The sequence below is a fragment of the Sitophilus oryzae genome, unplaced genomic scaffold (assembly GCF_002938485.1).
Source record: "Sitophilus oryzae breed Bouriz unplaced genomic scaffold, Soryzae_2.0 scaffold_1146_pilon_pilon, whole genome shotgun sequence".
Taxonomy (NCBI): Eukaryota; Metazoa; Arthropoda; class Insecta; order Coleoptera; family Curculionidae; genus Sitophilus; species Sitophilus oryzae.
The window spans coordinates 793,381-817,955 of record NW_022145778.1 but is presented as its reverse complement, the minus strand read 5'-3'; the positions used below and the strand labels follow the sequence as shown (position 1 = coordinate 817,955).

General features: G+C 33.5%; 1 protein-coding gene across 2 annotated transcripts; it reads left to right on the top strand.

Moving 5' to 3' along the window:
- Positions 1–149: 149 nt before the first annotated feature.
- LOC115886846 (protein SON) lies at positions 150–22,573 on the top strand. 2 transcript variants are annotated; one of them, XM_030906153.1, is made up of 9 exons: positions 150–595; positions 779–1,292; positions 6,461–6,622; positions 6,718–7,084; positions 9,869–10,213; positions 11,210–11,326; positions 13,340–13,453; positions 20,190–20,525; positions 22,250–22,573. In XM_030906153.1, exons 1-9 carry the CDS (start codon positions 226–228, stop codon positions 22,358–22,360), a joined length of 2,436 nt encoding a protein of 811 aa, XP_030762013.1. In that variant the 5' UTR covers positions 150–225; the 3' UTR covers positions 22,361–22,573. The 2 variants fall into 2 exon arrangements, with proteins under 2 accessions (XP_030762013.1, XP_030762017.1); XM_030906157.1 differs by lacking the exon at positions 22,250–22,573 and adding an exon at positions 17,232–17,301 and having other exon boundaries at positions 20,190–20,327.
- Positions 22,574–24,575: the final 2,002 nt, after the last annotated feature.

The following is a 24,575-nucleotide window of genomic DNA, read 5'->3' as shown; positions in this document are numbered from 1 at the left end:
CTGTAGTCTGTAGGTACATAAAATATTATTTTTTTATTAAATTCTAAAAAAATATTTTCAATGATTTAAAATTAAGGCAACCAGTAAATCTTTTGATGGCTGACTTCACACCGAAAATATTTTTTTGACATGTTCTTGTTTATCTGTCATCTGTCATAGCAAATTTAACCTTACTTTTATATGTTAGAGAAAATTGTGTGGAAATTAATATAATTTTTATGCATTATGAGTGTTATAAAACGAGAAAACTCTGATACCAACGATAATAATGCAAGCACTACGCCAGAGATAAATAAATCTTCCATGGAAATATTATCCGAACTATTTAGCACGTTTGATGCCGAGTTTCCTGTTATTGTTAAGGAAGAAAAGAAGGATAAAACCGAGGAGGGTCATAAGAAAAGTAAAAAAAGCAAAAAGAAACACAAACATAAAGATAAGAAACATAAAAAGAAGAGCAAGAAGCGTAAAAGATCCAGCAGTGCTTCAAGTTCTTCAGATAGTTCGGAAGTTGATTTAGCTCAGATACTGATCAAAGAAGAAAAAGATAAAGCAGATAAAAGAATTAAAATTGAAGGAACGTCTATCTCTTTAGGTAAGTTAGTTTATAACTAAAGTATCTCATCCTGTATATACTGAATTAGATTTAATGTAATAAGGAAATATGAGTTTTTGACGGAACTATTTTGAAAAGCTTCAAGTTTATTTGATAATTAGTAATAAGATTGAGATAATGAATATATAATTCTGTATATGTATATGTACATATCTATTTTAGAAATTCCAAATCGCATTGCTGAACTAAAATCTAAATTAAAAAATATCAAAGACAAATTGGCAGTTAAAGAAGAAGCCAACAAAGATGAAATTAAGTACGAAGAGGGTGAGGTATCTGATTTGGAAGCCTCAAACACGGAATACAAAGCAAAAGAAATAAAGAAAGAATCCAAGCATGGAATTATAAAAAAGGAAATTACTAAACTGAAAACTGAAGTAAAGAAAGAGACATCTTCAGAAAAGAAGGAAAAAATCAAGTATGAAGATGGTGAAATAACTGATTCGGAAGGTTCAAAGAAGGAATACAAAAGCAAAGAGAAAAAGAAAGAGTCTAAGTCGAAGAAACGCAGTCATTCCAGTAGAGACAGAAGCCCGAGTAAAGAAAAGGAGTTAAGAAAAGATGATTTGAGACATAAAGTGAGAAAACACAGTTCAAGTGATTCACATAGAAGTAGAAGGCATGACAGAGATAGAGACTCACATAATACTGAAGATTTACATAAGCATAGAGACAGGTAAAGTGGAAATATAATTTATTTTTGCAGATTTTTATGTAAAAATATACAGGGTGGTCCAGTGTTTTAAAAAGCAAGAAATGTTTTGCCTAGCTTATGATATTTTAAGCTGATTGATGAGTCACTAGAAAGAAAATATGTTTATAGAATTGTACTGCAGGTTTTCTTTGGGTTTTAACATTGGAAATGTTTATGTTCGTATATGGAGGCTAAATTTCAAGTTTAATCAAATTAAAGCATCGAAACTTTGTCGCGTGATGCCAAATTAAGGTGAACTGGCCTGACAGTACGAAACTCTCGGCGATATACGAGGTTTAATTTTGTTAGACCCGACGATATCACTTAACGACTATGCTACGGGGGCGATTATAAAATTGAATAGATTGATATTGATATTTGCAAAGGTTACAAAACAGTACTATTTTCCTAATTTTTGATTTGGGTTTTGAAAATTATTTATGTTGTTTGTAATGAAACGATATTTTTATTTAGGTGTTGATATATTTCAGAAAGGATTTAAGGATTAAAATATATAATATATTTACTTAATTTCAAGGTATCTGCATGAAAAATCAAGGCTATTTTTATAAAATAGATTATCAATATTTAAATATTTAAATTAACCTAAAGTAAAACAAAATAACAATTTGAACTACCCTTTATTAATTATTGTTTTTTTTAATTATGTTTATTTTTTCTTCTAATCATTATTAGTTATTATTATTAAGAATGGTGTTTTTTATATCAAGTTTAAAAGTATGTTTGTAGATATACAGTAAGTATGTCCCGAGATTGTCTTTACAAGAGGAAAATCTTTTTTATTACTAACATTTTGAGAAAACTGCATTCTTCATAAAAACTTTTGCTTGTTCTAAAACAATTAATCGCGTTTACACTTTTCCAAATTTCCACACAATTTAGAGAAAAATAAAAAAATATGAAAATATTGTTGTCCTAAAATTTAAAACGCGTTTCTATGGCAATACCATTATTAGGTTTTTATTCTTTGATAGATGGTTATTATTAATTTTGATTAAAGTTATAGGTATTTTTGCTGTTTTAATATGTCAAAGAAGCCTAAAATTTATTTAGTTCTCATCATCTCAATCAAAGTGTTCAATGCTACGGAAAAGGTAATTATAAATTTTATGCATTTTAAAATAGCAAAATATATTACATTAATCATACTTAATAATAACAAAATTATATAAGGATTCTTGCCAATTAACTGCTAATATAGAAATTTAATTCTACGCTGTGTTTGTCATAATGCGGATCAACCTGCTCTCACTACCGGTTTCGGAGCCCTACTCCATCATCAGGTGAGCTTGGGCAGATCTACAAAATGACAACCACAGCGTAGAATTAAATTTCTATATTAGCAGTTAAGTGGCAAGAAGCCTTATATAATTTTATTATATACCTCTACTGCAAGAAATTTGTTTTCTATTTTATAATTTGGCTTGCCTGAAAAAAAGCCTTTTATCATCCTTTTATTATCGATAGTTGCGCCTCGGTGGTACGAAAGTACTACCATTGCACGCAGGCCGCTATCTCCCGTTCGGGACTTAATATCTAACCGATACTTTCCGACAACTCGGAATTAACTATCTCTGCGCTGTGGTTGTCATTTTGTGGATCTGCCCAAGCTCACCTGATGATGGAGTAGGGCTCCAAAACCGGTAGTGAGAGCAGGTTGATCCGCATTATGACAAACACAGCGTAGAATTAAATTTCTATATTAGCAGTTAAGTGGCAAGAATCCTTATATAATTTTATTATATACCTCTACTGCATGAAATTTGTTTTCTATTTCTTAATTATAACCATCTTACACCAAAAGGCTACTAATACACTTTTAAATTTCTTTGTTAAAGATTTTATTTAAAAGATAGTTTATGAAGAATGTATAAGTGTAAAGCTTGATTTTCATACATCCGTTATCCGACGATACATTGATACAATGTTAATTTTATTGAGTTTAAAGACTTTGATTGGTTAGAAAATTACGCAATTTTTAAATGTTTTGCATTTTCATGCCTCCATTCATCAGATATATAATCTGCTTGTGACTGGTGTCATTTTATATTTTCATTTCCATAACGATTTCGCTGTTTTACTTTGAGTCTAAGAGCTAGCAACGTTTTCGAGAGAGAATTTTCAGATAGTTCTTTAATCTTTTGCTATGCTCTCCTGAATAGAGTGCGGACCGTCTGGCTACCGGTAGACGTTGCGTTCCCTACTGCGCATCATCACAAATTCGCCCTGTATTTCAGGAACCAAGTAGGCTAGAACAAACATATGTGTAGCATGTTTAGTTTCATAAAAAAGTAGCAAAATAATGTGAAAATCGCATCATTGTATCTCTACTCATAAATGAGAAATCCCATAAAACATATGAAAATAGTATTCCCTGTACAGATGTGATGCGCAGTAGTGAATCGCAGTAGTCTATCGGCAGCCAGACGGCCCGCACTTTGGTTAGGAGAGCACAGGAGAGCATAGCACATGATAAATAAAAGTCTAAAATAAATATAGTATGACGCGCAATATGGCAGCTAATGTCAAGTTAAGAGACAACCTGTTTAATGTAATAACCTTGGGCTGTTACACTATAAAATTTCTTTGTGAAAGATTTTATATAAAAGATATTTTATGAAGAGTTTGATAGTGTTATACACAGATGTAATATGTGTGGTTTTATAAAATATTGTATATTTAACACTGTCAATTTTTATTTAAAGATCTTTATAGGATATATCAAAATTCCATTATAATTAGTGATGGGATAACTCGAGCGAAAATTCGCTTGAGTACTCGATTATTGAAATAACCGACATCGCTCGATTATGAACGAGCGATCCTAGAATGAAATAAATTGAAATCCGATTTTAATGGACCTACTCGATAAAAAGCCGAGCGAACTTTCTACATACATTGCAGGTAGCAAATTTATACGACGCCGCACGGTGGGGTATTAGCATGAAAAAGGTGATCGAAATTCGAAAAAGCAAATGTGTTTAAGATTTCCCAAAAAAAGATAAATGATAAGTTAAATCATCTCTGCCATGAATGGCATTGCTATGGGTGTGTTTAGTTGCATTCATTTGTTTCAACGAAACGTCAAAGTTGTTACTTCTCACAGATAAGAGGTAAATGGCTAAATTTTATGTTTAAAATTATAAATTGTTGTTGTTCTTGTGCTCTTTTTACGTTTATATTATCGTTTTGATTGAAAATGGTCAGCAAGCTGCAGGTATGTATTCTACAAAAACGTATTATTTATTTTGATATTCTCTATACTAACGATTTTTTTTGCAACTAAAAGTTAGGCGTTCAGAAAATTTGATTAAATTTGTGACATTTTTATTATACTTAGATATTTAGTTCCGCATTTCGAAGAATTCAGCATATTGTCTATATACGTTTTACTTAGTAAACATTGGGCTTTCATACAGTAAAATAAAATACTACGACTTTTTGCGACTTTGCTGATAAAATGAGAAAAACATTCTTGGTTTCCTCTAATTTGCCAATCAGTGATATACTAATGCGAGGTGTAAACCGCGATGGCATTGTTGAATACAAAGCGATCGCATTAGTGCCATTAGCAGTATAGCACAATTTGGCATTAGTTTAGTGGTATGGGCATTGCTCGTGGATCAGTCGTAGCATTAGTAGTAGTAGTTGCGATATTACTACTGGCACTGACCGTGGAAACACTGGAACAGTGATTTTTCTTTCTTTTTTTGGAATCGACGAATTATCCTTTATTTTGTTCATATTATTTCCTCTTTAATTGAAAATAGCAATAATTTATATAAGGTCTACATAAAAAAATTTCGATCAACTATCAGTGTCAAATACCCCACTGTGCGCCGTATATACCAGGTGCGTCTCAAAAGTGGCTCACCCCTATTACTTTTTTATTTTTTAGATAAAAAAATGAGATTTGGTATGTCAGTATATGACATAAATTAGGATTGATTGACGTATTCAATTGTTTTCTGTCACTTCCTGTTTCACCGGAAATTATTACAATTTTTGATTTTTAAACGGCACCCTCGGTATTTTTTCACTTTATTCGATAGAAAATGACATTCTAAATAGAATAACGTATCATATGTCAACTTTTGACATATTTGCTTAAAAACAAATTGTATTTTAAATTTCAATCTAGAGTGCCATGGCTGTGTTAAAAACACTAATTTTTAATCAAGGAGCCTTGGAAAAATAGATTTGATCGTCTAATGTTTTTAGTGTCTTGCCCTGGCCGGTTAAAAGATGCCCAAATCGTATTTTTGATCATATCTGAATTTTTTTCAAATGGAACGAGGGTGGATCATTAGCATATTTCGAAAAAGAATTTTTTACGAATAATTTGATACCACACGCTTGGTACTTCGAGTCAAATTGTCGTTATGAACCGCATGTTAAAATTTCAAATAAACCATATGCGAAAATGTCAAAAGTTGACATGTGATATGTCATTCTGTTCAGAGTGTCATTTTCTACCGAGGAAAGTAAAAAAATACCGAGGGTGCGATTTAAAAATCAAAAGTTGCAGTCATTTCCGGTGAAACCGGAAGTGACCGAAAACAATTGAATATGTCAATCAATCCTAATTTATGTGATATACTAACATACTAAATCTCGTTGTTTTATCTGAAAAAATAAAAAAAGTTATAGTGGTGATCCACTTTTGAGACGCACCCGGTATATTTATCCGTTGCGTATCTGAAAGACAAAATTTTACGACCGACATCGACAATGTTTCGAAATAAACTAAATCAGGCATCAGGCGATCAAGCGAATCGCTCGCCGCTTACTACTTGCCGTTCATTACCGAAAGGATATATTACTTATAACATGCGACGGACAAAAAACCGTATTTTTAAATACGAGCGATATTTCGCTCGAGTGATCACTCGGTTATTGCAATCGCTTGATACTCGAGTACTCGATTATTGAAATTAGTCGGTTTTTCCCATCACTAATTATAATACCGTATGATCGAATAAGAACGGCGTCAGCGATGGCTATGAAATCGATGTCATTTTATATGTAAAATTATATGGGAAATGTCATTGATCGTCATTTCCAAACCAACTGGACGTCGTTTTTTTTTTCGATCATACACTTACACCATGTAAATTTTAAAATTACAGGCATAAGAGTTCCTACAGAGACAAAAGTTATGATACTTATGAATCAAGAAGTAGACATAGGGAAGAGTATAAAGATGATGGTTTTTATAGACATAGAGACAAGGAAAGGTCAAAAGATTCAGACAGAGTTAGTAAAAGTGACAAGTGGTTTATGAGGGAAAGGTAAGTTTTTACTCAATTTCTTTTCCATGCTAATATCCAATACAATGTTTCCAATTTTAACAATTCTTTATTTCTATATAAATTTTTATTTTAAGGTATAGAGGTTATAGTCGTGACAGATCAAGAATCAGAGATAATGAAGAGTCATCGTCGTCGTCGCGCATCGACAAGAAAAAGCTCTTGGAAATAGCGCGTAGAAATGCCATTACCATGATGAAGTCTGGCAGTGTTCCCGGTGCCCAAAATTTGGGTTCAATAGCTCAGGAAAAAATGATAGCTGCTATCAAGTCTGGCGGCAAAACGATAGAAGAACTCACTGATTTCTGTAAGAGCCTGTCAAAGAAAGAGCAGTTGGGGGAACTGTCAAGTTTGTCTGAGAAAGAGGATAGTGACAATGACGAGCCCTTCCATCATCCGTTTTTGATTAAAGACAGACCTACGAGTATAACTATGAATATTAAGGTTAGATCATAGATGAAATACTAATTTTTATTTTTACAATTTCTATTTGAAAAATAATTTATGATAACTTTTCTATGGTTAATGCAGTGGCGGCTCGTGGTTATTTTTGTAGGGAGGTCAATATCTAAAAATATTGCGTCGATTTTTTTTTAAGACGTGATCAAATTTAATTGGTTTTTTACAAGGTACTTGTAAGTTTAAAGGAAAATAAATCTAAAAATAAATACAAATTATGTTAAAATGAAACCTTTTTAAACAGGTGGTCTATTGCCATTTCACTAAAAATCCAGTCAATGTTCTTTACACAAATTTTCCATGGTAGGATTTAAAAGACACTTAAATAATAATGTCACAAAAATATAAATACATATATACACATACACGTTTCAAAAAGTTTTATTTCACATTTTTTTTATATTTTAAGTCAATTCTTTCTGTAAACGTTTTTCGAAATTTAAGCAATTGTTTTCTTTTAACGGCACGTTTTTTGCAAACTAAACACCATATGTTGTCTATTTGAAAATATCTATTCCAGAATCAGTCAACAAGAGTTCATTATTTAGAACCACAAAATTATGAATTATTACCTACAAATTTCTCGCTGTATCTCAAACCCAAGACAAAGCTACGGCAACTAAAACTAATTTTTTTTTGATATTAAAAATTTAAATATTGATTTATATTGACCAAACCAAACAGTAAACGCGATAAACGATACAAAAACCTAGGTAGTTTTATAATTTGAGTTTTTATATACACCCCAAACTACCCAAACGGCGAAATTTTTCCAGCGATATGACTGAAATCCTGTAATATATTTATATAGAAATAATGCACTCGATATTTCCTAATCAGCTATATTGATTCTCAACTAATAAACAATATTAACACGCTCATTTCTAGACATAGACTAAAACTACCAAATACAAGTGTATATATAAAGTTGCCTACCTTACAAATCCTTTTATGAATTGCGCGGTCAACGGCCAATATAAACTATATCTATCGCACCTTAACCCATTATATTTTCTATACGTAGTAGCTTTGAATACGGAGCATATCAGAAATCTTAGGTCCACCGCGATGGGACTCAAATATGGCCGACTTAAATTCCGGTTTATCAGTGCCGTTCTAATTTTATTTAAAAAATGTAAAACTATGATCTAGGGTAGACGTGGGGTAGACTCAATAATTTTGTTTTTTATTTAACGTTGTGAATAAATGTTGGTAGTTATTAAAATTGTTATAAAAACATATTATTATAATAAAAATAGATAAGTTTTAATAATTACTTATTAACACAAACATCCGATACGCTACTGAAGCAGGTAAGTCAAATTGACGTATCTAAATTCTTTGACATCTAATCTTTGACAAGTAGTAAATAAATGCAAAAATGCAAGAAAAAATATATAATTAATTAATTTAAGTGAATTTCATGTATGATCGGTTTACTACAAGTATGTATATTATATAGTCACTTACTAGCGAAAAGTTTTTCCATTATTTCACTCGATTTTTGAGATCTACTGCACGCTACACAACCAACTATTTTAGAGTCTTTTTCGATAAATCGCGACAGTGTCACTGTTGAATTTAAGTTCTGCCACAATTTCCATCTAGATTTACTACCTTTATACAACTTTCAGTAGTAGAATAAATAATAAATAAGATAAAATAAGCTCCGTAAAGACTGACAAATCCACAAAATTTCAAATCAAATTCAAATGTGTCAAATGAATCGTCAAACAGAACTGTCAAGGATCCCCACCCTAGAGTCCTTTTTCCGCCCACCATGCATGAATATATGGATAGCATTATTCCGCCACTGGGTTAATGTCAGGGCGCAACCGCCATGAAATACAGGCCTAAAGGCCGTTATACAATTATTGACGATTACAGGAAAAGTAACAGCAATTTTACTTTCCGCAATTAAGTTGCAGTTCACTTTACAGTTAGCAATTTTTATTGAAATAATTTTTTAAATTTTTCATGGGGAATGTCCAACTTTACAGAAATTAAATGATTATCAGCTGTATCGCGTCATTTGTCAATTTTTCAATTTTGGCTTGTTTTTTATTCTTTGTACTTTTTGTATTTTTGTTTGTTCGTTTATTAATAAGTTTTTCTAATTTTCTCCTGATTTTTTTGAGGAGGCATTGACCATTTGACCTCATGGTTAAAGCTTGATTTTCATGCATCCGTTATCCGACGGACGTTAGAAACGGTTAACCAATCGAAGCCTTTAAATTCAGCCAATAAAATGAATATCTTATGATTGTATCGTCGGACAACGGATGCATGAAAATCATGCTTAAGCCGCCACTGGGTTAATGTCAGGACGCAACCGCCATGAAATACAGGCCTAAAGGCCGTTATACAATTATTGACGATTACAGGAAAAGTAACAGCAATTTTACTTTCCGCAATTAAGTTGCAGTTCACTTTACAGTCAGCAATTTTTATTGAAATATTTTTCATGGGGAATGTCCAACTTTACAGAAATTAAATGATTATCAGCTGTATCGCGTCATTTGTCAATTTTTCAATTTTGGCTTGTTTTTTATTCTTTGTACTTTGTATTTTTTGTTTGTTCGTTTATTAATTACAATTAATTAACGAATTAACTTAGCTTATGAAAGAAACTAAAAATATAAATGTGAGGTTATGTGAAGTTGCTGCAACTTTTCTTGTCACAATTAAGTTGCCTCGTCACTGCTAGTACCCAACAATTTTAAACGGGCTAATGTGTATTTTTGATGATTTTATTTTTGTTTTTATTAGAATTCTGTACCGTTACCCACAAAAACGACTCAGGAAAGAACCACAGAACTAAGAATGCAGTTCCCGGTGAGCAGCGGGCAGCAGCACCGCGTCAACGAAGAATGGGTTCCAGTACCAACACCCAAGAAACCAGCCGCCGCCGCCGCTGTCGTACCGGAACCGGTGCCTAAACCTTCAGTGGAGGTACCGTCGTCTGCACCTCTGGCATTGCCACCTCCTTTGCCTGCTGAGGTACCTCTGCCTCCACCTCCATTGCCTAAATCCTTTCCGGATATGAGCGTGGTACCTTTAAATACCATGCCCGGACCCCAAGTTTTTCCTGCAGTTCCTGATGTACCATCAATGGTAAGTTGTCACATAATAGAGAGTATACCAAACGGATTTGAAAGATATTTTTTTATATTAATTTTTAAGATTCATATTTTTTGTTGGATTTTTTATTTCTATTGGTAAATTTTGCCACTATATTCTCCTTAAAAAACAATGAGAAAGTCAAATACTATTTTTATATTCATATTAAAGATCATTATAGTAACCATTTTGACATGTAACTTTGTTTGTACCGTATTATCGAAAAAAAAAACGGCGTCAGCAATTGCTATGAAATGAAGATCGCTCTCATTTTATATGTAATATATGGGGAATATCATTGATCGTCATTTCCAAGCCAACTGGACGCCATTTTTTTGGTCATACGGTACTTCTCTGAACAATTTTGAATTTTTTGGATGTTATCTTCTATTATCTTGTTTATTTTATAATCTGTTTTATAGAAATTCTATGAACCTGGAAAGGCATTGTGTCAGGATTTGTATTACAAAGATATTATGAATTTTGAAAATTGTTCAATAACAGTTACTTGTATAGTGTTCAATTGTTTTCAGACTAACAGTTGAAATTAAATATTCTTTTTAATTGAAATAAATATTTTACTGTCAGTTGTTTGAGTAAAAATAATTTTTAAATGGTGTAGTTTAAAATTTGAGGAAAAAAATAATTTTTTGGAAATAGATTTTTGTTTTTGGAAACGTTCTATCCTTTTTTAAATCTTTTTTTTTTCGATCGTGCTATACTTAATTATTATATCACAACAATAACAACACACTAACGACTAAATATCGATTTCTACTACTTGTATCCGATTTTTACCACCTTTACTATTTAATAATAATTCAAAAAACTGAGTGTTCCCATCTTAACCCATCCATTCCACCAATTCTGATATACAGGGAGTTTTCAAAATCAAATATTGTTTTAATAACTTACTGTGACGTCGTTTTATTTCGGTCACATGATAGTTCTATTGTTTTTTTTAAATTTAATCTTAATGTTATATTTCAGTCGTCGCAAGTGGATATAAGTTCAATAGTTTCCCAAAGATTGACCGCAATGAGAAAACTACAAGAAAATCCTCATGATTCCCAGGCTTTGACAGAAATCTACAGATCGAATAAGGAGGTAATAAAACTAATGCAGTCAAAAGATTCAAATTTAATAATTTATTAATGGTTAAAAAAAACAAATATTTAATACTTTACTATCAGAATATAAACAAAAATAAAATAAAAAAGTCTTTGTCCTGACCCGGATTTGAACTCTGAATCATCGGTTCGTGGTCGGAAACTCTACGCAATGCGCTATGGAGACATGTTTGATTTATATTCAAGTCTTAAAATACTTGTTTTTCCGACGTTGCTAGCTCTCGTACTATAAAGACGGTTTTTAAGTATTCTCCACAGGAAGAGCCGTTCGGCGAAAGATCCTATGGTCTTTTTCTACTCTGACCCCAATAGACGGAAGTCAATGTTTTTTTTTTCTTTAACATGAAGAATATTCAAGGAAAAAATTGAAGAATATTCAAGCAAAATTCTCTTTGCAAAATTTATATGGGATTTCCTATGTCCCATGTTCTGATGTATCACACGGTATGTGAAGGAGCTAATTTATTTTTATTGCAATCGACTTCAGCTCCGACACCGGCTCCGATTTTGCCGGTGCAAGCGCTCTAAAGGCGCACTTTCACGACTGTTCTACTTGGCAAGTACGCCAATATTTGCATACTTGGCAAGTATCCCCACCAGTCCCCACTTTGTAAACAACATCGGCAAGTGTGGCGCTCACACGACGTGTCCATTTCAACAAGTACACCAGCACAAACATTGTTTAAATCCTTGGCAAGTAAACAGTATAGTCGCATCGATGGATACCGGTCGTCCCGAAATTGTCGTTGCTAGTGATTCTTTTTTCTTTTTAAATTCTTTTACTGTACATACACTGCAATACGATTTCTATGTTCTTTATGTTTGGCCATTCATATGAAGGGTTCATTTTCGTATAAATCCATAAATTCCAAAACAACATCATTTGAAGACTACACGGGAAAACCCAGTTTTGTCCATTTTAATAGGAGCCGAGAAAAATGCAATTTAGTGTTTTTAAAGAAATATGTTATTTTCGGTTGAATAATTAGGAAAATATATATTACTACCAATTCTGAATTATTAATATTGTGAATTATCGCCATATTCTGAAATACCGAAATAAAAATGTCAAAATGCAAAACAAAACAGCGGAAAACCAGGGATGTCCAATTAAAGGTTGTATAAAACCTACATCTAAACTATTATTTTTTTGTTGTAGGAAGAAAATTAATATTTAAGTAGGTTTTTATTACAATACATAAATTTATAACATATAATACTAATTGCAAGATGCATGTCGCCCATGCTTGTCGCCTATGTGTAAGTTCATCTCTGGTTTTTGCCATTTACGCGTGGACTACTCTGGTTTTTCCTTTGTACGGCAAAATAACCAAGCTGTAATATCTCTGGGACTAAGCGTATTATTGCTTTCTTTTTTCTCGAATGACGAACATTTGTCCATAAAGTTGTATCGCTATCTTAATTTCTATGAAAATGTGACATATTTTTTTTGCTGTGAGAACGATTCAGGTATGTCGCCAATATTGAAGTTATTAATCTAAATTTAATATTATATAATCTATTATTGTTTTAACATTTTAAATTATCCGCAATTAACTCGAAAAATACTACGATCCGGAAATAAACGGGACATACTCTCTAACAGTACAATTATTTGCGCAGTCGTTTTTTTTGCGCTTCGACAAATATAGACAAGGCTGGCCGAGTACACTTGACAAGTGTACGAATAATTATTGTGATCCTTTGACTCGGGCTATATTTACCAACAGAGAGTGGGGACGCGACAAGTGACCAAGGAAACCGTTCTCACGACATGGCAAGTATATTCCAATAACAAATGTTTGTCAAGTACACCAGTCGTGAGAATGCGCCTTAACGGTGTCGACCGCGACGAAACTGCCATCTCTCCCCTTCCAAGTTTCTTTCTTCGTTTATTTCATGCGTTTGGCAACATATTTACTCTTCTTTCTTCGTTCAGTACGTTATAAATGCATTGTACTCTTCTTGTATACCTGTTTTTGTTTTGCAGGTACAGTCGTGGGCGCAAAGTAAACAGAATTTTGGCCAGTTTACGGGCACAACCGGTGCTCAAATACTGTCCCAGGCAGAGTTATCTTCCGGCTACCAAGCTTGGGCTAAGAAGGTATTTCCTACTTGCATTTATTTATTCATTTTTTCTTCTGAAACGTATAATTCCATAAAAATCAGGTGTCGGAAAAACAGTGTGATATTTTTGTAAATCAAGCAAAGCAAAACCAATTCCAAAATTTTTGTTTTTTTAGAAATATAAAAATATCTTTAATTATACAGGGTACTTTATAATATATGTATATTATATACTTTATAATATCTAAATATTTATAATATAGCTAATGCTTAAGAGCGTTTGTTTTTATTGTGACGTACCTTGTATACAGGGTATTTTCTAAATAAGGTAAAACCTTTTGAGGGGTTGATTATTTCGATGACTTTATGGTAAAGAAGTTATAAAAAGTGTAAATGAATTAGTGAGAAAAAAATCAGGAGGTAATGCTTTTTGAAAAATGAGATTTTATATATAATTGTTTTATGTGACGGCGTTTCCCTACAAGCTTATTTGGATATACAGAGTGGTCCGAAATCACAATATTATCGAATAGCCAAATATGAATTTACTATAAAACTTTTATTTGATTAGTGCCATTCCGTTTTTAACATTGAATTACCTTCTAAATGTTTTCACCCTTATTTATTTACACCCTGTGTAAACATATTTTGGGATTGGCGTAAATTCTGAGCACAGGATGTTAATAACAGGATGTTAATTTTAGACAACTTTTTAGGGTTCCGTACCCAAAGGGTAAAAACGGGAACCCTGTTACTAAGACTTCGCTGTCCATCCGTCTGTCACAAAGGTCTATCTTATGAACCGTTATAGCTAGACAGTTGAAATTTTTACAGATAATGTATCTATGTTGCCGTTATAAGAACAAATACTAAAAACAGAATCAAATTTATGTTTATAAATAAAAAAGTACTTTCACTAAACATTATCTTTTAAGTAAGAATTTTACATAGAATCTTTCAAGTCCTCGGTGGCCGCGTGGTTTAAGGCGTTAGGACTTTACGCTGCTATGACGTTGGAGCCGTAGTAAGGCAGGTTCGAATCCTAGCCAAGGCGACTTTTTTTTAATCGTTTTTTTTTAATTTTTACATATTTATTTTTACTTTTTACATATTTATTATTGATTAATACAATTTTTAGTAATGTGTTACTTCATTTTTTTTTAAATTACTTATAGGCGCATTCAAAATTTCAGCTAAATCGGAAAAAAGTTTATAATAATAAGTGTCTAATGTTGTATAGATAATGAATGGTACGGAACCCTTCGTGCGCAAGTCCGACTCGCACTTGACCAATTTTATTTATATAAAAATAAATACATGCCAGTACTTTATAAGAAGTGTTTCCTAAAGTAATTTGATAAACAACTTCTACAAATGTTTTAGCTTATTTAGTGAATACCCTGTATCTGATTTCAAAGTGTTTTCAAAAAAACTTATTTTAAAACCAGACGGTTTTGAAATAAAAATTAAAAAATCATCTTAAACAAATTTTCAGGTGGGGGTTTTTCGTAGAAGTTTCTTCTAACTTCTCTTAAAATCCTTTTTCAGGCATAAATCATTTCTTGATGATGAGAGATGGAATTTATGCCTGCCAACTAAATTGGATTCTAAACTATTTTATTTTATTTTGTTTAATTTACATACATATACAGAGAGTCAAAAAATATTCATACAACAGTCACTGAAGAAACTAACATTTTGTATAAAAACTTCTATACAATATGGCTGGATATTTTAGTATTTGAAGAAAACAGACTTAAATACGGGGATGGTCTGAAACGTATACGACCTCACAATAATTTGAGTAATGTAATGAAAAAAAAAACGCCATCAAAGACTGGAAATAACAATCGATGATAATTTCGCCTAGGTCAAGCCTTAGATGCCATTTACTTAGCCCATACTCTTTATTTTTTAATGCCGCTTGGCCAAGAAGATTATCATTTATTTTTATATTGAGTAAAAATGATTTTTAAATGGTGTATTTTAAAATTCGAGAATTTTTTTTTGGAAATAGATTTGTATGTTTGGAAACGTTCTATCCTTTTTTAATTTTTCTGTAATTATACATTAACTATAGACTGTGCTCTGGGTCTACAGTTAATTTTCGCTCGATTTTTCCTCCACTTGACTTCAAAAGACACAAAACACACGTAGTAACACGAATCAAAATGCGTCATCTTTCAAAACGCAGATATTTGATATAAGTTGACACAAAATTATAACCTATAATTTGGCAAGACTTTGACAAGTCTCAAAAATCTAAAGGCGAGTTCATACGTCCGTTTGTCGTTCATCGTTCCGTCAAACCAATTAAATTTAAATATGATCTGTCATTTTTGAAATAAACCAATAAAACTGGTTAAAAACAACAAGAGACGACGTATGACGGATTTATATTTAAACCCATCCATAGTTAACTTAAAAAATACTAGAAACTTTTTTTCAGTAAAATAAATAGATTGGTATGGGACGACGCCATCTGCTTTTCCTCTATCATCGTCTCTCGAAATCTTACCTGAGAAAAAAAACAGAGTATATTTTATTTTGTCAGATAAAAACAAGATTTGGTAGGTACATTAGTATATGACATAAATTAGGATTGATTGTCGTTTGGTAACTTCCTGTTTCACTGGAGATGACTACAACTTTTGATTTTTAAATGGCACACTCGGTATATTTTTACTTTATTCGATAGAAAACGACACTCTGTCAAAATCTCGACTTTTTACATTTTCGCTTAAAAAAATTGTACTTTAAGTTTCAATCCAGAGTGCTATGGCTGTGTTAAAAACACTAATTTTTAATCAAGGAGCCTTGGAAAAATAAATTTAATTGTCTAATGTTTTTCGTGTCTTATCTTGGCCGGTTAAAATATGCCTAAATCGTATTTTTAATCATATCTCAATTTTTTCAAATGGAACAAGGGTGGCTCATTAGCATATTTGAAAAATAACATTTTTTTACGAATAATTTGGTACCTGCTTTTCCTACTTTCGTACCTGGTATTTCGAGTCAAATTGTCGTTATGAACCGCATGTTACAATTTCAAATAAATCATATGTGGAAATGTCAAAAGTTAAAAATATAAATATAAGTAAAAAAATACCCAGAGTGTCATTTAGAAATCAAAAGTTGTAATAATTTCCTGTGAAACATAGGAAGTGACCAAAAATAATTGAATACGTCAATTAATGCTAATTTATGAAAAAATAAAAAAAATATAGTAGTGAGCCACTTTTGAGACGCACCCGGTATATTTTACGAAATTTTGTACGATTCAAAACAGTTCTCAAAAATGACAGGTATGAATAAACAGTTGTCTGAATCAACGAGATCGGACATGGTTGGGATATCAACGCTGGGAAGCAACTGCCATTTTTTGCATCATCGACTTTTTTCGGGTTGTGTCGGTCGATCGCGGCGTGTGGTGGCGTGAGGTTCGAAACAGTTTCAAAAAATAACGTAATAATAAAATATGAATCACTAGCTCAATCATCATTACCTTATACTTCAAAGAAATACGCAAATAAATTGCGCATATTATTTTCCATGAATGTTGCTGTATATATGCAGGTCAAAAACTTTTTGGCTATTCTCGTATATTAGCATTATCATCAAATGATTGAAGCATTGAATGTGAATCTCCAGACGAACAAACTTGTTTCTACGAAAATAAACCATTAAGTCAATCTTTGAATTCAATACATCTGCAATTTTTTAGAATCCAATTTAGTTTTGTTTGGTGGAACAGAATCCCGTATTTTGGTCCATGTTCTGTTTCACTAAACGCATCACCTGAGAATCTGTTTCAGGTCAGATTGTTTGACGGAGATTTAGCTATTGGATATACCAGTCGAGTGACATAACCTTAAAAAAACGTTGGTGAGTATTCCTGAGGACATAGGACATCGTATACTGTGACTTTTATCTTTAAAACAAGGAGAAAAAGTTTATTATCTAATAAAACAATAATTGTATACAAACTAAGAGTTTAACTGAATTTAAATGAGGTATGATTACAGGTACCAGAAAAAGATGGCGTCCAGTTGGCTTGGAAATGACGATCGATGACATTCCCTATATAATTTTACATATAAAATGACAACGATCTTCATTTTATAGCCATCGGTGACGCCCTTTTTTTCGATCATATTGTATTATATTATTATATAGGGTATAGGAAAGACATGAGAAATAGAATTTTTTTCAGCAGAGCTTAGAAATAGTGAATAGTAAAAAGTCTTTAGAGAAGTTATAAGTTTAAATAACATAGTATCATCAAAAAATCTTTGTTTTAAAGTTTATGAAGTTAAAAAACAATATTTTTTATCTTTTGAATATGTTTTAAAAATATTTTCTTCAATGTTATTTTTCTGGCTATATTATAAGAAATGTCAAATTTGGTAAAAATTATGTATCTTCGACTATCTACCATCATAATTATATTTCAAATAATTTAAACCAAAAACTAACACAAACTTTTACAACGCGTCTCAAAAGTGGCTCGCCACTAGAACTTTTTTATTTTTTCATTTAAAAAAAAACGAGATTTGGTATGTTAGTATATGACATAAATTAGGATTGATTGACGTATTCAATTGTTTTCGGTCACTTCCTGTTTCACCGGAAATGACTACAACTTTTGATTTTTCAATGGCACCCTCGGTATATTTCTACTTTATTCGATAGAAAATGACACTCTGAATAGAATGACATTTCATTTGTCAACTTTTGGCATTTTCGCATATGCAAAGCCATCTATATTGTCTAACGACAAGCCGTGAAGTACGCAATCCGGCAACATGTTGTTTAGTCCGCTGGTTACGAATTCTGTGGTTAGATTCTTATCGATTTTCCCCAAATTACGAGGTGTAAACAAGAAAAACCACGTAAAAACTCGAGGTGAGTTGGTTGAATAATTTAAACATTTTGTATTCTGTAATCTTGCTTTATAAAAAGTGTTCGTTATTCATATTTGATAAAAATATGATTAATTTTAGATGCCTAGACATTGCTGCATTCCTGGCTGTACCTCAAATTATGCCAGTGCTTTGAAACATGAAGGAATGAAAACCACATTTTCTTTTCCAAAAGAGCAACATATTCGACATGAATGGATCCGTTCAATCCATAGGGACAATTTTAAATTCTCCAATAGTTCTGTAGTTTGCGAGAAACATTTTGAAAAATCCGAGATAATAAGAGTTGAAACCTATAAAAATAAAGAAGGGGTTTTGGGCGAATTCCCACTCAAAAGGCCAAGATTATGCGAAGGTGCAGTGCCGCACATTTTTCCTAATCAACCCAAATACTTGTCAAAACCTCTAACAACTTCTCGAGCTGACCCTGAAACAAGAAGGAAGAGAAATTTAGGAAAATATCAACAGGAAACAGAAAATTTCTTGAAAAGTGACAAAATAAATACTTTTGCTGAATTTCTTGAAACTTTTGAATCAAAAGTGTGTTTGGGACTGTGAAATTTTAAAGTTAAGGATGGGAAAGTTTATTTTTTTCAGCTGAATGTGTGTATTGATGACTTAGACAGTGAAGATAGTGTTAATGTTGCGTCGAGTATCGTTACTGACAGTACATTTACTGTACAAGTATTTATAGGAAACTGTGAACTAACAGTATGTGAGCTGAGATGGATTCTACCTGAGGACAAGAAACTGAGCCGATGGTCACAACTGGACAATCTACTTGCTAGATACAGGTTTTCAAGGCAGGTACCGAAAGAATGTGAGTACTATGTAGACAAAGCATACGCAAATGTTCAAAAAGCTGTAAATTTGTATCAGGATTCTGAAAATTTAAGTATTCTACAATTGATTTCACTTTTAAAATATTGTACCTACTTATAGTAAATTATCGTTTTTTATAAAATCAATAATTACCGATTCGCAACAGTCATTAACACCACTAAATATACTATTTATTTTTGCCTAGGTATTAAATACAAAATTCCAAGGTGATTCACCCCTCGTAGGTTAGGTACTTACGTACCTAAATTGTTGTAATGTACTAGGTAGATAATAGTTATTTTAAGTATTTTGTATCCAATAATAATAATTTATTATTGGAATATGTATATAATAAAAATAAAATGTGTTTTTTTGTAATTCTTGTGTGGTCTCTTTTTTATTCATTTCTCCTATAACAATCTATTTAATGTTTTTAACATTGCCATAACACTCTAGATTGAAATTCAAAATACGATTTTTTATTAAGCGAGAATGTCAAAAGTTGACATATGATATGTAATTCTATTCAGAATGTCAGTTTCTATCGAATAAAGTAAAAAAATACAGAGGGTGCCATTTAAAAATCAAAAGTTATAGTCATTTCCGGTGAAACAGGAAGTGACCAAAAACAATTGAATACGTCAATCAATCCTAATTTATGTCATATACTAACATACCAAATCTCGTTTTTTTATCAGAAAAAAATAAAAAAAGGTATAGGGGTGAGTCACTTTTGACACCGCACCCGGTATATAAGCTTTTCAATATACAGCGTATCTCTTATTAGAGCGAGTATTTTAAATAGTGGTAGGTCTATTGAGAACCGCCGTATCAACCGGCAATCAGTCGGCTTTTGATTTATTCGAGGGCGAGTATTGCCACATGATGATTGATTGATACTATCAATCAAAATATTTTTTTAAGATAAGTTTAAAATCCATGTTCTATCTACCACCATATTTTTTCCAAATAATCAAATCCAAAAACTTACACAGCCTTTTCTTTTCTCTTGTCCTCCCCCCAAAACAGGACCAACTCCAAACGGCAGCTCCGGTATCTGGAGGTATGGGCATGCACCTGCTCCAAAAGATGGGCTGGAAACCCGGAGAAGGCCTGGGTAAAGAGAAAACGGGGACTCTAGAACCTTTGTTGCTCGAAGTGAAGCTGGACAAAAAGGGTCTGGTGGCCGATGAGGAGCAGAAAGGTGGGAAGAAAAAGGTTAAAGGCCAGACGATGAAGACGCTGCAAGGGAAGCATCCGGTGTCGCTGTTGGGAGAGTACGCCTCGAAAAGGAAGCTGGGCGCGCCTCAGTATCTTTTGGAATTTGAATGTGGACCGGATCATAAAAAGAACTTTTTGTTTAAGGTATACAGCTTTGCTATTTTTTCTCTTAAAGTTAGGCAGGCCGTACACGAGCGACATTTTGCAGTCATACCGACCACAATACTGAGGTCTCGTCTCAGCGAACTGCAGCTCATCGTAGTAGTTACAGTATATGCCATGCACGGGAGTCGAGTTGCAGTCGAAGTGGGCATCTGCAGTTCATTTGCGGTCAACCCCTTCGAGTGGTCGCGTTGACGTTCGCGCCGGTACAGCCGTACACGGACAACATCCTGGCTTTTGTAGCCAACTGCAATCGCAATTTCATAAAAAATGTCCTTCTTGATGTCAAAAACTTAAAAGGGGGTGTATCCAAAGCGTTCGTATTTTTCTACGCCTTCTTCTTTTTCTTAAGAGAAGTAACAGCAGTGCTTCGTCCTCAAAAGTCATTTTTAAATTATTGTATGGTGGGGCTATGAGTCCATAACAGTAGTGGTTAAACCGACTGCAGGATGCGGTTGATGGGACTGCAAATCTATTTCAAAAATGTGGTCGAGATGTAGTCGAATGAACTGCAGAAGTTGATTCGACTTGACAGCAAATTGTGGTTGATTAAACTGCAAATATGTGGTCCATGTACGTCTGCTCTTAGATTCTAAAGCCCTATTTTTATACTAAGGGCTGACAAAGGATAGTTTTGTGTCGAGATTTCCATATATAAGAAGGGTACAATGCGTTTACATTGTACTGAACAAAGAGAGAACAGTAAACGCGTTGCCAAATGTATGAAATAAACCGAGAAACTGTGCATATTGCTAAGAGACGTGGAAGGGGATATAGCAGATTTGTCGCAGTTGACCGGTCGACCCAATCAATACCTCTACCTCTGTCAGTACTTAAAGTTCTAGGGAAAGGTGTATGTCATGCGTTCAGCTTCACGATTTAATTACGTCTCGTGATACTTTATTTATTTATTTATTAACTAGTCGTTGTAATTTTTCCTATAGCTTGAAAATGTTTAGGGGCAAGTTAGAAACACTTGCATTTTTGGTAAAAATAAGTGGAGCTGGTGTTCGACAGTGGTCGCGCTATTAGAACTCTTTAAAATTCGATATCTCGAAATCCATTAGGAATAATTGACTGTAGTTTTTTTAAATCTTTCTTAATATTTCTGTTATATTTTCTTCGCAGATAGTATGTGAAAATCTTTATAAAAAAAGTTACACTATGCTGTAAAAGTAAATGGATGGGTTGTTTAAAATTTTTAAATGGAAAAAACAAGCTTATCGATTTTTTCTTATTTAAACATCTTCTAAAAGATCCGATCTTCAAAATAAAAAAGGTTTCAGTATCTAAAGTGGTTCTTAAGTTATGGCGTGTTATGTGTCAAAAAATTGAGTTTTTAAATTATCGCAATTACAACCTAACGATATCCTTATAATTCCATTCCAGATGCTCAGAAATATATTTAATGAATTTATCTAGTTATCTTTTCGAAAAAAAAGTCTTTTAAAAATAAGCGGTTTGTGATCGTAATTTTACTTTACTTGATAGGGAAAGGCGTATCGGCAACGCCGCAAAAGAAAACCGTCGCATTTCTCCCACTCCGACTTAATAAGATCCCTATGCGATTTACTTCCACACATGTAAATACCGACCCAAAAGTAACTGTTGCCAGCACGGTATAAGGGGGCGTCCATAAATTACATGAGGCGTTTTTGAGAATTTTTTCGCAATCTTTTTTAATATAAAGGTTTTGAATGTTTCAGGTGATCCTCAATGGTGTAGAATACAAACCAAACGTAGCCAGTGCCAACAAAAAAGAAGCAAAAGCCAATGCGGCTACCATTGCTTTACAACAAATAGGCCTGTTAGCGTAGACTGATATCAGGTTGTAATTTTCACATTTTTTCTGGAATGATAATCTTAATATTTTTACTGAAAATATAAAAAATGTGTTTTCTTATTTTAAATATGTAGACAAAGTCTATTAGTGAACTTTTTTAATTTGTTATAGAACGTGATTTAAATATATTTTCTATCTTAAAATGTGGTATATTAGTTATCTCTTGTAAATAAAATAAGTGAATTTATATTAGAGTTTCATTTAATAACCTTATATGAAATGCTAAAGTATACTGTAAGAGTCTCAATTTATTTTTCTTTGGTTCAGTGAAAAATAAATAGCCTTACTGGCGTACAGTAGTAAATTTAAATCTCTCGGGCGCCACCTCTGTTCTTTATAGTGCAAGAGGTCCACGTTTCGCCAATACGGGTAGCTTTTATACAGTGGAGATACCAGGGAGTGATGAAATGAAAAGAAATAAAACACACAGTTAACTATAACATAACATTAAGGCTTTATTTAATTAATTAACTATATACTAAATACCCCAGGAAGTTTCACGACTTTAAATTGTAATGAAAGAGAAAGAAAATTTATAATTAAAGACTCGTAAAATAAAATTTACAACAACAATCAAGCACCTCTAGAGTTTTGACCGTATAATCTCGATATGCAACTCACTGTCCGATTTAATCACGCGAATTCAAAGCGCGTTTTTGACATGACGCTCTAGTAAATAAAACGACGCGAGTTTCTTCTAACCGGCGTCTAACTTAACGGCGTCCTAGTAAACACAGACATGTACGTACCGAACGATATACTCTTTTATAACCCGACTTTCTAAACGTCGGCGACGTCGTTACAGACGTCCCGGGATAAACAAACGCGAGCCCTGGATCGTTCGCCGTAGAACGAAACGGCGTCCTGTGGGATAATTACGCACCCGAGCCCTGAATCGTGCGCAGTAGAACGAAACGGCGTCCTGTGGGATAGATACGCACGCGAGCCCTGAATCGGTCGCAGTAGGACGAAACGGAGTCCTGTGGGATAGGTACGCACGCGAGCCCTGAATCGGTCGCAGTAGGACGAAACGGAGTCCTGTGGGATAGGTACGCACGCGAGCCCTGAATCGTTCGCAGTAGGACGAAACGGAGTCCTGTGGGATAGGTACGCACGCGAGCCCTGGATCGTGCGCAGTAGAACGAAACGGCGTCTCGGTTAGTCGCCTGGATAAGCGCAGTCCACACCGCCCGGTCAGGACCACCTCGGGATGTCGGCGAGATCCCACGGCGCTCCTGATGAGAATACGGGAACTACAGAACCAGTCGCGGGATAGACGAGATCCTGCTTTAGTTCCAAGAACATTCGCGACCCGGGTATTTACTGTACTACCTTAACCGCTATCTGTCTCCCTTTTTAATAAAAGAAATCGGTCTTCGCGTCCACGTGATCCGTTCAGCTCCCCTACCTGCTAGAAGACGGTTGGCCCTGAACGAATACAAGTTTTGCCAGCTATTGCGATCGCGCGTTCTAACTATCTCTGTCTCCCTTATCCCTATAACGCGTCAAGGCAGTAAAGTAAACGGTATTAACAATAAAAAAGAATACGACCTACTCTCGATCACTTTGGCGGTGGGTGCTTACCTTATACAATACGGCGGCAGGCGGCTGGCAGCTGGCAGCAGGACACTTTGGCAGGGCACTCCGGACTCGAACTTCACTGTTCACGTGCGACCACACAACTAACTCTGTAGTGCCAGTACTGCCGAGGTACTCGACTACGCTCCCTCCACTCAACCTGCACTGGTAGGGCGAGCGGCGCAAACGTCTCGGTTTCTCGCACCGAACCACGGCGACCAAAACCGATCAAAACTCTCTTACAAAATGGCAATTAAATATTTAACTTATTTAATTCAACAATAGAAACATTAATGAAGTTCACTACAATAATGAGTTAACAATAAAATACCTTGCCTGTCATTATTACAAGAGAATCAAGTCTCTATTATTCTAGTATAATATTAATATAATATACAGGGTGGCCCAGAAATTTTATGAACTTCATTACAATACAGATATTGATCTGTATCTATAATTTCGACAGTTTACACCCAAAAAATGACAGAAAAACAGTCATTCTTCATAAAGATAAAAAAATAAGTCTTATAAGTTAGAGTTAGAATTAGAATCTTAGGGAAATTAGGAATTATTTCTTAAAGGAAAATTTTGACAAACGCCTTCCAAAAGAT